This window comes from Stigmatopora argus, chromosome 15 (genome assembly GCF_051989625.1).
Source record: "Stigmatopora argus isolate UIUO_Sarg chromosome 15, RoL_Sarg_1.0, whole genome shotgun sequence".
NCBI classification, from domain to species: Eukaryota; Metazoa; Chordata; class Actinopteri; order Syngnathiformes; family Syngnathidae; genus Stigmatopora; species Stigmatopora argus.
The window spans coordinates 328,027-343,324 of NC_135401.1; the positions used below are offsets into that span (position 1 = coordinate 328,027).

At 43.4% G+C, this 15,298-nt stretch overlaps 1 protein-coding gene and 1 long non-coding RNA gene across 15 annotated transcripts; one reads left to right on the forward strand and one right to left on the reverse strand.

Annotated features, from left to right (window-relative positions):
- The first annotated feature begins 94 nt into the window (after positions 1–94).
- Positions 95–4,877, forward strand: LOC144089681 (uncharacterized). 2 transcript variants are annotated; one of them, XR_013305143.1, is made up of 4 exons: positions 95–328; positions 2,691–2,759; positions 2,929–3,598; positions 3,941–4,877. It is a non-coding gene; the product is annotated as an uncharacterized LOC144089681 (long non-coding RNA). The 2 variants fall into 2 exon arrangements; XR_013305142.1 differs by having other exon boundaries at positions 2,929–4,877.
- Positions 2,897–14,277, reverse strand: map3k9 (mitogen-activated protein kinase kinase kinase 9). Of its 13 annotated transcripts, XR_013305138.1 has the most exons (19): positions 13,645–14,276; positions 12,938–13,351; positions 12,009–12,189; positions 11,545–11,693; positions 11,176–11,351; positions 10,859–11,099; positions 10,675–10,791; positions 9,986–10,127; positions 9,802–9,914; positions 8,565–9,128; positions 8,215–8,464; positions 6,123–6,306; positions 4,548–4,708; positions 4,281–4,484; positions 3,984–4,106; positions 3,641–3,790; positions 3,306–3,455; positions 3,092–3,214; positions 2,897–3,015 (listed from the first exon to the last, which is right to left on the reverse strand). XR_013305138.1 is itself a non-coding variant. In XM_077620757.1 (18 exons), exons 1-17 carry the CDS (start codon positions 14,033–14,035, stop codon positions 3,323–3,325), a joined length of 3,693 nt encoding a protein of 1,230 aa, XP_077476883.1. In that variant the 5' UTR covers positions 14,036–14,276; the 3' UTR covers positions 2,897–3,214; positions 3,306–3,322. The 13 variants fall into 13 exon arrangements, 9 of the variants coding, with proteins under 9 accessions (XP_077476883.1, XP_077476884.1, XP_077476885.1 ...); XR_013305139.1 differs by lacking the exon at positions 3,306–3,455; XM_077620757.1 differs by having other exon boundaries at positions 2,897–3,214.
- Positions 14,278–15,298: the final 1,021 nt, after the last annotated feature.

Sequence of the window (15,298 nt, forward strand, 5' to 3'; positions counted from 1 at the left end):
ATGCGGCTCACGTCACGTGTGTTTACTTCCGCTGCATGACGAAATGGTAACGACATTGATTGGCTGCGTACCTAACGCAGCCAATCAATGACACCATGAGCGTTCAATGCGGACATGACTGAGTTATGCTGGTTAGCATGTAGCTAACGGTGCGGTGGAGCTGCTGTCAAGCAATATAGTACGTATATTATCATTATCATAGCGAAACGAGCGGAATCAACAAGCCAGAGTCAAAAAGAAATGCGCTTCTTCTAAGTTGGAATGGCTGTCGGAGTAGAAGTCGGAGGGAGTGAGGGAGTGCCAATACAAGATCAAGCGGTGAAGTTGGGTGAGAAAGTTTTCCTGTGCAAAACATGCAGCTTAATGTGTATAGTAAGCCTTTTAAAAAAGGATGTAAGGCTTTATTTCCTTAAAAAATGACCGTGTATAGTAAGGCATATTTTCTTAAAGAATGACCATGTATAGTAAGACTTTTTTTAAAATAAAAAACGACCATGTATAGTAAGGCTTTTTTCGTAAAAAATGACATAGTATAGTAAGGCTTTTTTCGTAAAAAAACAACATAGTATATTAAGGCTTTTTAAAATAAAAAAACGACATAGTATAGTAAGGCTTTTTTTCATAAAAACGATGTAGTATAGTAAGGCTTTTTTTCTTAAAAAACGACATAGTATAGTGAGGCTTTTTTTTGTAAAAAAACGACATAGTATAGTAAGGCTTTTTTTTTTCTTTAAAAAACGACATAGTATAGTAAGGCTTTTTTTCGTAAAAAACGACATAGTATAGTAAGGCTTTTTTTCATAAAATATGACATAGTATAGTAAGGCTTTTTTAAAATAAAAAACGACGTAGTATAGTAAGGCTTTTTTTCTTAAGAACCGACATAGTATAGTAAAGCTTTTTTTCATAAAAAACGATGTAGTATAGTAAGGCTTTTTTCGTAAAAAAACAACATAGTATATTAAGGCTTTTTAAAATAAAAAACGACATAGTATAGTAAGGCTTTTTTTCATAAAAACGATGTAGTATAGTAAGGCTTTTTTTTCTTAAAAAACGACATAGTATAGTGAGGCTTTTTTTTGTAAAAAAACCGACATAGTATAGTAAGGCTTTTTTTTCTTTAAAAAACGACATAGTATAGTAAGGCTTTAAAAAAAATAAAAAACGACATGGTATAGTAAGGCTTTTTTCCGTGAAAAACTACATAATAGTAAGGCTTTTTTTTCCATAAAAAAACGACATAGTATAGTAAGGCTTTTTTTCTTAAAAAGCAACATAGTATAGTAAGGCTTTTTTTCTTAAAAAAACGACATAGTATAGTAAGGCTTTTTTTCGTAAAAAACGACATAGTATAGTAAGGCTTTTTTTCGTAAAATATGACATAGTATAGTAAGGCTTTTTTAAAATAAAAAACGACGTAGTAGAGTAAGGCTTTTTTTCTTAAAAAACGACATAGTATAGTAAAGCTTTTTTTCATAAAAAACGATGTAGTATAGCAAGGCATTTTTTCATAAAAAACGATGTAGTATAGTAAGGCTTTTTTCATAAAAACCGACATAGTATAGTAAGGTTTTTTTTCTTAAATAACGACATAGTATAGTAAGGCTTCTTTTCATAAAAAACGATGTAGTATAGTAAGGCTTTTTTTCATTAAAAAAACAACATAGTATAGTAAGGCTTTTTTCTTTAAAAACGAAATAGTATAGTAAGGCTTTTTTTTCGTACAATACGACATAGTATAGTACAGCTTTTTTTCTTAAAAAATGACATTGTATATATAGTAAGGCTTTTTTTAATATAAAAAACAACATAGTATAGTAAGGCTTTTTTTCCGTAAAAAACGACATAGTATAGTAAGGCTTTTTTTCGTAAAAAACGACATAGTATAGTAAGGCTTTTTTTTTCATAAAAAGTGACATAGTATAGTAAGGCTTTTTTTCTTAAAAAAAACGACAGTATAGTAAGGCTTTTTTTCTTAAAAACGACATAGTATAGTAAGGCTTTTCGACATAGTATAGTGCGGCTTCTTTTTCTTAAAAACGACATAGTATAGTAAGGCTTTTCGACATAGTATAGTGCGGCTTCTTTTTCTTAAAAACGACATAGTATATTAAGGCTTTTTTTCGTAAAAATGACAATGTATAACAAGGCTTTATTTATAAAAAACGACATAGTATATTAAGGCTTTTTTTCGTAAAAATGACAATGTATAACAAGGCTTTATTTATAAAAAAACGACATCGTATAGTAAGGCTTTTTTTCCTTAAAAAACCAACATAGTATATTAAGGCTTATTTTTTGTAAAAAACGACATAGTATAGGTAGGCTTTTATTCTTAAAAAATTACATAGTATAGTAAGGCTTTTTTCTTTAAAAAACGACATAGTATAGTTAGGCTTTTTTCTTTAAAAAACGACACAGTATAGTAAGGCTTTTTTGTTTAAAAAAACGACATAGTATAGTAAGGCTTTTCGACATAGTATAGTGCGGCTTCTTTTTCTTAAAAACGACATAGTATATTAAGGCTTTTTTTCGTAAAAATGACAATGTATAACAAGGCTTTATTTATAAAAAACGACATAGTATAGTAAGGCTTTTTTCTTTAAAAAAACGACATAGTATAGTAAGGCTTTTTTCTTCAAAAAATGATCATGTATAGTAAGGCTTTTTTCTTGTGGTCTCTCTGACAGGATGGAGTAGTTTTGGGAGCAGCTTGCGGATGAAGCGCCGCCCCGACCGGTCGCCTTCGTATTGGCTCGGTATGTGATGTCTCGCCTTGTTGCAGCGATCATAGTGCGTGTGCATAGCCACATCCCCTTACAAAAAAACTTTCTAGAATGAAAAAAAATATTTCTTATAAATCAAAGTCAAGGTCACATAATAGAACAAGAGCTACTTGGCTGTCAACTTTTATTTTTATTTTTTCAGATGAGTGACAAAGGCAAAAATGGATGACTTGTGGGATGGACAGTCTTCCAACCAAAAGGTTTCCCAAACCGTGGAGAGCGAGGACACCTGAAGACAAAAAAAGTACGTTTAAAAGAGACATTGGTGTTGCTGTGCAGAAAATATTTGTTTTTCTTAGACTGACCTGCGGATGGCGGTGACGTAGGATGTCGATTTCACCAGGTGGCTGACTTGGCCTCAATAGTAGAGCACCAACTTACCATACAAAAGGTCATTGGTTAGATTCCCCGCCTCCTCCAACTTCTCACTTTTCAGGTCAAATAAAAACCGAGTGGGCAGGACCATACTTTTTAGGAAGGTGGCTTATACACTTAGTCAAGAGTCGAGTGCCCTCTTACCGAAAATACTTGGCCGGTCAAAGTTTAGTCGGTGTGTGGGTGGGCCCCTTGGCGCACACAGTGGAGTATGCGCCTACCACCGAGTGGAAGCTGGTTCGCGTCCCGCAGACGTACTCTTGGTGCCTCTCCCGCCTTCGGCGGGAGAGACACCTGCGACATAAGATAAATTACCTTTTACTAAAAAAACCTAAAAAATAAATTTTACATTTAATCATTACATCCAAATTTGTTAAAATACTTAGCCTAAAAAATCAAAACACTTAGCCAAATTACGACCATGCTGAGTGAGGGAGGTGGCTTGCACACTTAGTTAAATGAGTCGAGTTCCCTCTTACCGAAAATACTTGGCCGGTCGAAGTTTAGTGGGTGTGTGGGTGGGCCCCTTGGCGCACACAGTAGAGTATGCGCCTACCACCGAGTGGAAGCTGGTTCGCGTCCCGCAGACGTACTCTTGGTGCCTCTCCCGCCTTCGGCGGGAGAGGCACCTGCGACATAAGATAAATTACCTTTTACTAAAAAAAACAAAAAAATAAATTTTACATTTAAACATTGCATCAAAATTAGTTAAAAGAATTGGCCTACAAAAACAAAAGACAAGAAAACTTTTATTGGACAGGACCATGCTGAGTAGGGAGGCGGCTTACACACTTAGCCAAAATCACTCCAGCGCCCTCTTACCGAAAATACTCAGCCGGTTGAAGTTTAGTGTGAACGTGGGAAGGCCCTTTAGCACACACAGTAGAGCATATGCCTACCGTCGAATGGAAGCCGGTTCGCGTCCCGCAGACGTACTCTTGGTGCCTGCGACAAAAGACTCATTACCTTTTACTAAGAAAAACTTTAAAAATTAAATTTGCCATTTAAACATGACATAAAAATTAGTTAAAAGAATTGGCCTAAAAAAAACAAAAGACACTGGCTATTAGCTAGGATTTCAAATAAGCCACCCAAACTTTTATTGGTTGGCATTCCCACCACAACCGCCGGCTGTCGAAGAACCGCATGGTGGCGTTGTTCTGCCAGTCGCCCTCGTCCACATCCACGTCTGCCGAATGACGGGGACACACCTCAAACCCACGGCTGTCACGGGGTGAGGCAAGCAGGACTTGACTTGTCGATCGGTCGGCTGCATCCGTCCGTTCTTCTCCTCCCACTCCTCTTCCACGTTGTCCAATGCATCTGTCATGACACAAAGACAATTATTTCTCAACACTGCCTAAGATGACAACATTTTTGTCCTACGGTGCTAATATCTTTACGGTCGCGACACGGTTTTCTACCTGGCATGACGAAGGCGGTGGCGATGTGCATCTGTCCCAACTGCATGACCGTGTCAGCCTCCGCTCACTGGGGCGCCGGAGACTCCTGGATGCAGGCGCAATCCGGGGTGCGCCGGTACGAGTCTGTCAACAAACAAGGCAAGGCGTGAACTTGTGGGGAACATTTCCTCCATGCTGTAACGTACATTCAACAAATATCTTGTACGTACACGAGCCTTGTGAGGATGAGCCAGAAGCCAAGATTCATTCATTATGTATACAATAAAGTCAAATATGAGTATTATTGCTCAAATGCCTCACAATGCGTTGTTTTTATTTTTAAAGAAAATAGCCTTACAACACATGGTCTTTTTTTTTTAAATAAATAAAAGCCTTACTATACATGGTCTTTTTTTTAATAAATAAAAGCCTTACTATACATGGTCATTTTTTTGAATAAATAAAAGCCTTACTAAACATGGTCATTTTTTTAAAATAAATAAAAAGCCTTACAATACATGGTCATTTTTTTTAAGAAATAAGCCTTACTATACTATGTCGTTTTTTACGAAAAAAGCCTTACTATACTATGTCGTTTTTTAAGAAAAAAAGCCTTACTATACTAAGTCGTTTTTTAAATAAAAAAGCTTTACTATACTATGTCGTTTTTTAAAGAAAAAAGCCTTACTAAACTATGTCGTTTTTAAGAAAAAAAAAGCCTTACTATACTATGTCGTTTTTTAAGAAGAAGAAAAGCCTTATTATACTATGTCGTTTAAAAAAAAAAAAAGCCTTACTATACTATGTCGTTTTAAAAAAAAAAAGCCTTACTATACTATGTCGTTTTTTAAGAAGAAGAAAAGCCTTACTATACTATGTCGTTTAAAAAAAAAAAAGCCTTACTATACTATGACGTTTTTTAAAGCAAAAAGCCTATGTCGTTAAAAAAAAGCCTTACTATGCATGGTCGTATTTTAGGAAAAAAGCCTTACTATATATACACTATGTCGTTTTTTAAAGAAAATAGCCTTACTATATATACTATGTCGTTTTTTTTTTTTTTAAAGAAAAAAGCCTTACTATATATACTATGTCGTTTTTTTAAGAAAAAAGCCTTAATATATACTATGTCGTTTTTGACAAAAAAAGCCTTGCTATACATGGTCATTTAAAAAAAAAGCCTTACTATACTATGTCGTTTTTTTAAGCCTTACTATACATGGTCGTATTTTATGAAAAAAAGCCTTACTATACATGGTTATTAAAAAAAAAAGCCTTACTATATATATACTGTCGTTTTTGACGAAAAAAGCCTTGCTATATACTGTCGTTTTTGACGAAAAAAGCCTTGCTATATACTGTCGTTTTAAAAAAAAAAGCCTTACTATACATGGTCGTATTTTTTTTTTTTAAGCCATACTATGTACTATGTAGTTTTTTTTAAAGCCTTACTATACATGGTCGTTTTTTTTTTTTTTTTTTAAAGCTTTACTATACATGGTCGTTTAAAAAAAAAAGTCTTACTATACATGGAGGATTCGAATCCAGGTCAGCCCACCTGTGTGGAGTCCTTCCCAGGCCCACATGGGTTTTCTCCAGGTACTCCTGTTTCCTCCCACATTTCAAAGGCTGTAGGCTGGTTGCACACTAGGTGTGAGCGTGAATGCTTGTCAGTCTCCTCCGCCACCGATTCAGGGTGTCCCGAAGTCAGCTGGGATAGGCTCAGGCACCCTCCGCAACCCCTGTGAGGACAAAGCGGTTCAGAGAATGAATGAACAATCAAAGTTGGTCTCATTTCATCAGGCTATCAAGTTAGATGACGCTTGTTCGGTTCTCACGGACCGCCATTGTGCTTTGTGAAATTCACCTGCTGTTGAAATCGGCCTTTCAAAATGCAATCAATAAGATTTCATGTCAAAATAGCTCAGTACGTATCACTCGTCCGTCGTTCGTCTTTTTTTAGGATGGGCAACACCGTCAATAGACAAAATACGAATTCTAGCTCTCGTGCAAACCTTTAAAAGTTAATCATGGACGGGACAGAAGTCCCTTCGTGTGTATGTTTCCTCGAGTGAGCGAATGTATTTGTCACAAAAAGTCCACTTACAAATAAGCCTTGTTAGAGTTTGGTCGCTTGTTTCCTCTTCTATCGACCTTTGAATTCTTTTTTCTATGAATTATGCTTCATCTGTGACCTAAAGACGGTCTTTGTCGACAATTGAGCAACTCGTGTTGTTGGTATGCGTCATGGCTCCAATGAAAAAAGCCGCGGATATGCTCAACATACGGTCACCGTCGCACGTCGATGACGTCTGATGCCGTGCTCCAATACGATTTCGTCTGAGTTCTTTAGGCTATTTCTATATTAGTACGTCACTGGCGGCCATCTTTTGTGTGTCCCCTCACGGGCCCAAGTCAGCCCTTTGCTATGTGGCATTGGACCTCTTGAAAACGTTGGCCATCAAAGCGCAGACTTTGGACCATATCGTAAGCCTTTTTTCTCGTAAAAAACGACATAGTATAGTAAGGTTTTTTTCTTTTAAAAAACGACATAGTATAGTAAGGCTTTTTTCTCACAAAAAACGACATAGTATAGTAAGGCCTTTTTTTTCTCATAAAAAACGAGTGTATAGTAAGGCTTTTTTTCCTCATAAAAAACGACATACGGCTTTTTTCTTAAAAAAAAACGACATAGTATAGTAAGGCTTTTTTCTTAAAAAAACGACATAGTATAGTAAGGCTTTTTTTCCGTAAAAACGACATAGTATAGTAAGGCTTTTTTCTTTAAAACAACGACATAGTATAGTATGGCTTTTTTTCTAAAAAAAAACCCACATAGTATAGTAAGGCTTTTTTTCGTAAAAAACGACACAGTATAGTAAGGCTTTTTTCTTAAGGGTCGAATGCAAGACGACATTTAAACTGGAAAGGAATGGCGTTTGGATATGTAATCCTTTGCCTTAAAACATGAAACGTACGATAAGGAATTGACTTTTGTGGGAGACGCTCATGTACAGAAAGCAGACAACAGTGGAAGGAGTTCAAGTGTGTTTTAATGGTGCAACGTGACAGCCTTCATTTTTGTTTTTTGGTCCGACACGACGGGGAACGAAACGTTCATGCACGTGAGCTTAACGAACATTTCTTGCACACCTAGTGTGTGTGTGTGTGTGTGTCACAGTAGCAAATGTCGGCTTCCTCGCATTACGCGCTAGTGTGGTGCTAATGTGAATGCGGTGATATTGAGATGAAGAGAGAAAAATGAGAGTACATTCCATTTCTTTTTCTTAGTGCTTATCGTGGCATCATTTGGGGGAGAATGGGGTTGGTTGTCACTGTGTTGCACATTATTAGTCTTGAAATGTTCCTAATTGCGCAAAGGAAAAGGACTGATTACTGTTACATGGTTTTAAAATTAATTTTACGTCGAGTTTTTAAGTGTTACTATTAAAAAGGGACGAGGAGAAAGCTAGTTTTGATTGATATTCTCCCGCTTGCCATTTCGTAAGATAAATGAATGGCTAATGCGTTGATAGCAAGATATTCAGGAAAGAGTAAAAATGGTGACAACCAACCCCGCTCTCCCCTACTCGGGAATTTTTACAGAAGATGGAAAAAATCAAACGAGTGAACTTTAGTCAACATCTCACCTATCTTGGCCGCGTAGCGGTACGGTGCCGTCGCGGCGCTGCCCATCGTCCCTGGCATCCAGTAAGTTGCGCCCCCCGAAGGGGGAGGAAGGCACGGGCGCCGGCAAGGCGTCGCGGCGGGGGGGCCGGAGCCGCGCCAGGACGTCCAAGGTTTTGGGGCGCTCGGGGGCGTGGCGTCGGCGGGGGGTGGGCGGGAACACCACGTCGGGGTCCGGGAGGCGGGGCACCGGCCGGAAGTCGTCTGCAAAACCTCCAAATTTTGGGAGAGCGTTAACTCAAAATCCAAAATAAATTGAATTGAATGACTTTATAAAGTTAGACGAAGTTTTGTTATAAAAAGGGGGCGTTACCCATGTTCTCCAAGACACTTTGCTCCAGCAGAGGCTCCAGATTGCTCTTCCGGAGGGCGCCGTCCGACGGCGTGCGGCGCAGACCGGTCGAGCGCGAGGCGGCGGCGGCGCAGGGCACGTGCGTGGGCGTGAGGGACTGGCGCGGGTTGCGCTTGAAGCTCTCCAGGTGGGTGTTGATCAAAGCGTTGCCCCGGGGAGGAGCCGGCGCCGTCACCCCCGGGAGCTCCTCGCCGTGGAAGCGCAGCAGCGAGCGCGCCGAGCGGTCCGGCGACATTCTCGGCGGACCGTCCCGCCGGAAGAGTCTGAAGAAAGCGTCCCGCCGCAGTTTGCCGCCTTCCTCCGGGCGGGCCGGCGACGGCGGGTCGCAGCCCAGCCCGACCGCCGCCAGCAGGGCGCCGCAGGCCAGCAGCGCCAGATCGGCGCGGCGGGCTCCTCCGCCGCCGGGGCTCTGGCGGCTGCCGGCGGCGGCGGCGGGATCGCCGACCGCCCCCGGAGGGTCGTCTCGTCGGATGGGCGGAGCCTCTGCCGCGCCGGAGTTGCTGGTGAAGCAGCCGTCTTCATTTTCTGCCGCCGCAAACACATTTTACCATCGTTTTATTACAGGTTGGCTCTGTTTTGCAATACATTCCTATTCTTTGAACATTTTTAAAGGATTCATAGTAGCTGGTATAAAAAAATGTGGAATAAATGATGTTAAAAGTCAGCTCTATTTGGGGAAAAAAATCCAAGTTTTATATATATATATCAAGGGTGTCAGACTCGGGTTGGTTCGCGGGCCGCATTAACGTCAACTTGATTTCACGTGGGCCGGACCATTTTAGATATAATATTTAGATTTTTTTTCTATAAATGGATTAAAAGAACTGGATTAAAAGCCCTGAATATTCCGTTTTTTATAGATCTAAAACAATGTTTATTTAACCTTTTTTAAAATATATTTTTAGATTTCACAAAATGATTTTTGAACTAAAACACAGAAAAAAATGGATTAAAAAATGACAATGATTGATTTAAGGGGGGGGGGGTTATCAGGAAATTTAATATACATCTATACTACTCTATACTTTAATTTGATCCTAAAACAGAAAGTCGGCCCTCATGATTTACTTTCTCGGGCCGCACAAAATGATGCGGCGGGTCAGATTTGGCCCCCGGGCCGCCACTTTGACACCTGTGATATATAGCTATCTATCTATATATACATAAAGAAGAGTTTCTAAAGTTGAGCATCATTTACCAGTCTCCAGAAGGCTGGGCACCCCCGGCACGGCGGGGCTGTGGCGAGGAGAACGGCGCAGGTTGGGGGCGCTGCAGGAGCGCTGGCGGCCGGCTTCGGCGGCGGGACTGGCGCTGTGGACGCAAGCGTTCGGGTCAAGTCTCCCGCCCTCGACCGACGAAGCCTCGCCGACGACCCTGGTTACCCGGCGTCGGCGCTGCGCTCCCGTTGCGGACAGCGTGTGGGCGTTCTGCCTTTTTTCCTGGAGCCCCGCCTTTCCAGCTCTTCTTCGTCAACCCGGCCGCCGCCGCCGCCGCCGCCGCCGCAGCAGCCTTCTTGTGGTGTCACTGCGGGTTAAAAAAAAAATGGAGATTATTATGATATCTATTACAGCAACCTTTTTACACAGTGGCAAGAAAAATTGACAGGAGAATTTCGACAAGGCTTATTGTTATGCCAGAATTCTCAGAATTAAGGTGCAAAAAAAGTGAGCCAGTTTTTGCCAAAAATTGACGGATCTGCCAAAAATTGACCCAAAAAAAAATCCAATGGCCCATTCACAATTCCCCCCGTTCCCTCATATTGATAGGAAACATGAAAAAAAAAAAAAATTCAATTGGTGCCCATTATTTTGGAGCAAATTCCTCAATCATTTGACCCACAATTGACCCCAAACAAGAGGAAGTGACCCAAAATAACACAAAGCAAGTGAGAGCATCAACAAGAAGTAGACGCCAAATTCCCCCACATCAACAATCCAAAAACAATACGTGACCCGTAAATAATGTCAAGTTAAAATGGACAGTGCGTGAACTATGGGAGTTCTACTAGGGTAAACACACAAATATTGACAGAAAGGCAATTTTCTAGTTGATAAATATCTTTTTTACGTACATTGGATGGCTCGGAGGCGAGGGAGCAGCGGGCTGCACGGAGGGCTGGCGGCGCCGCTGCTGCTGGTGCACCGGTCACGTGACGGCGACGCCTGCACGGTGATCTTGTGCTGGAAGTCTAAAAGAACATTTCCCCCCCATTAAAAAGAGTCCAGCGACGTCACGTACGGCGAAAGCCAAGTTACCCAGCGGAAGGCTGATCCTGTTGCCGCCCTTGACTTTGAGGCGTTGACGGCGGAACTTTCCCAGGCGCCGCTCCACGTGCGGCTTGTCGCGGTAGAGTTGATGGATCATGATGTTGAGCTCGCGCTCCAGGATGCGGATCTCCCGCTCGGCCAGCTCGCGTTCGCGCCGCCGCAGCGCCTCCTCCTGGCACTTTTGCTGCAGCGCCGCCCGGGTCAGCTCCTCCTCCCAGGAACGCAGCTCCTGGCGCCGGCCGGAAGGGACCGCCTCATTTTCCGTCGGTGACGACGGCGACGACGACGACGACGGGCGTACCTACCTTCTCCTTGGTCCTGAGCTGGTGGAACATCTCTTGAATCTCCAGCTTCCAGTCGTCCTGCAACGAGCAAAAGGACTCGGCCGGCATCTCGAAGAAGCCCGATTCCTCGATGGCGGTCAGGTGGTCCAGGATTTCCACAAAGCGGGGTCGGGAGTGAGGGTCCGGACTCCAGCAGCCTGGGAAAAACAATGCTCGATTTAGCCTAAGCTAACACACACTTTTGGGAATGGCTACGATTTATCTAAACTCAAACTAAAGTGATTTTACGATATTAAGGGTGTGTGCACTTTTGCTCTAAGATCGACTTCCTGAAGCTGTTTAAGAATCGATAGATCTAAAACACTTCAATAATGAATGAACAAGCTTTACCCTCCAAGATGCGTGCAAAGGACTGCGGGCACGTGGACGGGATGGGCAACGCCAGCTTGTTCATGGCCACGCCGTACGCCACCGCCAGGCCGTCGATGCCCCGGAACGGCACTTCGCCCGTCAGCAACTCCCACAGCAGCACGCCGTAACTGCGGGATGAAAAAAAACAAGTCGTCAGCCTATATTCCTTGACGGGGAAAGTCAAATTCCAAATCGAGAGAACTTGAATATTTGGACACCTCTGGTATAAAAGATCTCTTTCCATTTCATACCCAAAAATAAAAACTTAAGTGATGGCTATATTTTTTCCCACTGAGCGAGTACTGAAAGCTTGAGAGCAAAAAACAATGAGAATATGAGTCGTATTCAATAACAAAAAAAAGAAACATCCGGTGAGAACAACACGCAAGCCTCATTCGAGGTGGGCGGAGCATTCCCCGCCGCCGCCGCCGCCGCTTGCCCACCTCCAAACGTCGCTACCCTTGGAGAAGGTGGACGAGCGGATGACCTCGGGCGCCATCCAGGCGTAGGTGCCCGCCGCGCTCATCTTGGTGGTGCGCTGCCACTCGCGCGCCAAGCCAAAGTCCGTGATCTTCAGAGTCTTGTGGCTCAGGTCGTCCCGCTCGAGCCTCTCCAGGATGAGGACTGGGGGGGTTGGGAGGTAGGGGTCAAGGGTCAAGGGGAGGTATGGCCAGGTGATGGGGGAGGGGGGTGGCGCATAACCAAGGAGGATTCCAACGTATGTCGGTGTTGAGCCGCCCACCGTAAAATGAGAACGCAAAAATAACACAAAATAGGAGGGTGAAGACATGGGTTTTGTGATAAAAGGATTGGAGTTGAAGAAAAGAAAGAGAGAAGAAACGAGACCTTGTGAGAGTGGACAAACGGAATTATGCTCGGACCGGGGCGCTCCCAAATTCGTACTTATTTTCATTTAGTCCTGAAAATGCATCTTTAGCTTGTTATCAGGAGGAAAAATGCGCTTTTCGGTCCAAAAGCCAGAGTGGAGTTAGCGCCAGCGACCAATTGGATTGGACGCCTCTCACCATCAATGAGTAAATACTCAAAAATGTCAAACTAATGCATGTAATTTTCATTCAAAAAAAAAGAAGCTTTTTTTTACCCCCGATTAAAAAAATAAAACAATCATTTTGACCCGATTCCAGAAAGAAAGAAAAAAAAATTACCCAATTTCGATCCAACCCTCTGAAAATAGCACGATCAGGCCCAATTTCCGATCAGGATATCCCTAATACAATGTTACTTCAATGCACCTAAATGCACAAAAGCGCAGGTAAAAATGTCTCCTGAGTGATTACAACTATAAGTGAACTGGCAATAATTAAATAAATAAATAAATACCCACTAGCAATTCATTTGAACTGGATCTTACCGTTGCTGGACTTGAGATCTCTGTGAATGACGGTGACGATGGCCTGATCGTGCAGGTAGCGCATCCCGCGCGCCACCTGCACCGCCCAGTCCACCAGGACGCAGGGCGGCACGCGTCTCCCCGCCAGTACCCGGTTGAGGGCACCGCCGCGGGCGTATTCCATGACCAGGCACAGGTTGGGCTGGCGCAGGCAGGCGCCCAGCAGCGCCATGATGTTGCCATGGTCCAGCATGGCAAAGAGCTTGGCCTCCTGCCGCACGTCGGCCAGCGTCTGCTCGGGGTCCTCGTCGGGGTCCCGCCGCGCCGCCTTCACCGCCACCTCGGCGCCGCGCCACATGGCCCGGTACACCTTGCCGAAGCCGCCCACGCCGACGATCTCCTCCAGGGTGAGCTCGGAGAAGTCCATCTCCGGGACTGAGGAGAAAACATTTTAGATTGAAATGTTACATTCATGTGGAATCAACACAGAACATATCTTAATCGGTAATGAACAAAAACTGCAACTGTGCTTTAAAACTAATCGTAAACAAAATACACTGAAGGCAACTGAGGGGTTTCCAGCAAGAAGTACATCCCTAACCCTGACCTTTAATGAGCCTGCTGGTGGATTTCCGTCACTACCACAACAATTGGCGCACACTATGACAAAAACCGACTGTCTATTTGTAATATTTGTCACACCACAAGAGTAGAAACGGGGTACCCACGGTGAAAGGGGGGCACTTCCTGGGACGGGGCGGGCCGCCTGTCCTCCTCCGGCACGCCTCTGCTGACATAGTTGCCGGGGAAAATGCCCACTCGCTCGGCCAACACACCGGTCCACCAGCCTTCATCCCCGGACACCAGGGAGTCTCTGGACAGCACCTCCACCAGGTCCCCGCGGCGGAGGTTCAGCTCGTCGTCCGCCGCCGCTTCGTAGTCGAACACGGCCGTCCACAAGCCTCCGGGCGCCGCCTCCCCGGTCGCCTCCTCCCCGGTCGCCGCCTCCCCGGTCACCTCCGCCGGTGCGGGCCAGCGGAAAATAGCTGCTTCGTCAGAGGAAGGGGCGGCCGGGGGAGGCCCGGGGCTCGACGTGTGCTTCGCCGGGGGGTCGTCCATGGAGGCGCTCCATGGGTCGGCCACAAGTCCGACGGCGGCGTCAAGTGCATTCACCTGACAGTTAGTCAGCTATCTATCTAGCTAGCTAGCCAAACTAGCTAGCTAGCTAGCTAACGGGCTCGCTTGTTAAATTGCGCCCGCTCATCTCGCTCGCGCCACCGAGTTGCATTGCGGGTAAAAGGCGAAACCATTTCCAGTCAGATAGGGTAAACTCCAAAAATCATAATCATCGCCAGCTGGTCATGCTCTGTGTCTGATTGGTCCGCTGTGTGTCAATCAGGCACTCGGGATCCGCCCCTAAATGACGTCACACTGTACGCCCAATTCAAATAGGTACATATGTATACTGCACTACAAACACGTATTTGTTAGTGTGATTATGTTTCTATTTGGGAAATTGTATTTGCACTAAATCAATGACAATATGAACAATATTCGTGTTTGTTGTGACCCAGAAAACTAGTAATTTTATTTCACAGTAGAGAAGAAAACACAATTAGAATCTCAAAAAACACTGGAAAAATTGTGATTTTTTTCCTTTGAAATTTGACATCTCACGGCAAGCCCAAATATTGCCACTTTTACAAAAGTCCGCAAAAGTGAGACGCTCAGAAAGTCCAGCGAGGTCCCTATAAAGACATGTGAGCAATAGTTCACTTTTTTTTTAAACTCCACCACCTGGAACAGACAGCTTCAATGGTTGCCATCGACGGCGACTGAGGTCCAAACTGCTTGGACCTCTGTCACCGTCAATGGCAGTGAATGAATTAAAACATGACAAATAAATAAGTCAAGGCAGAGAGGGATAAACGTCGATGCTGATTTCAGTGCCATAGAAAAAAAACGAAACATCAAAACGATCAAATGTGGCTCAAAAACTGCGTGAAATGTTCCCTTATTTATGTACAGTAGCGGTAGTCGAAGCAAAAGTGGGTGCTGCCTCTGGTGGACAAACGCGTCACTGCAGTTAAATCCGAAATCGATTACAGTGGAACCTTTAAAGTTGGTTCACTGGTGTGCATTTATTTTTTCAATTAACAAAATGCCGGCAAGGAATAATTGTTTTCCATCAACTGTTCTAGACGTCGAATCCTTTTGAAGTGGGTTACAGTTAAATTTTTTGTTGTTGCTATGCAGAACTTTCGCAATGAAATGTTATTTTGAAACATTTTCTGGGTTGAGAATGAATATATAATTGCTGTGCCGGTCTTTAAAGGTTCCACTGTGTAGTATAATTAACATATTCTATTATGAAGAGTACAA

Bases quoted from the DNA above. Each gene is read 5' to 3' on its own strand.
- map3k9 (XM_077620757.1), bottom strand. From the start codon at position 14,035: ATGGACGACCCCCCGGCGAAGCACACGTCGAGCCCCGGGCCTCCCCCG. The intron at 8,465-8,564 runs GTAACGCCCCCT...CAAAATTTGGAG, and splicing joins AAGTGTCTTGGAGAACATGG to GTTTTGCAGACGACTTCCGG. The intron at 3,791-3,983 runs GTAAGAGGGCGC...CTTATGTCGCAG, and splicing joins CAACCGGCTGAGTATTTTCG to GTGCCTCTCCCGCCGAAGGC.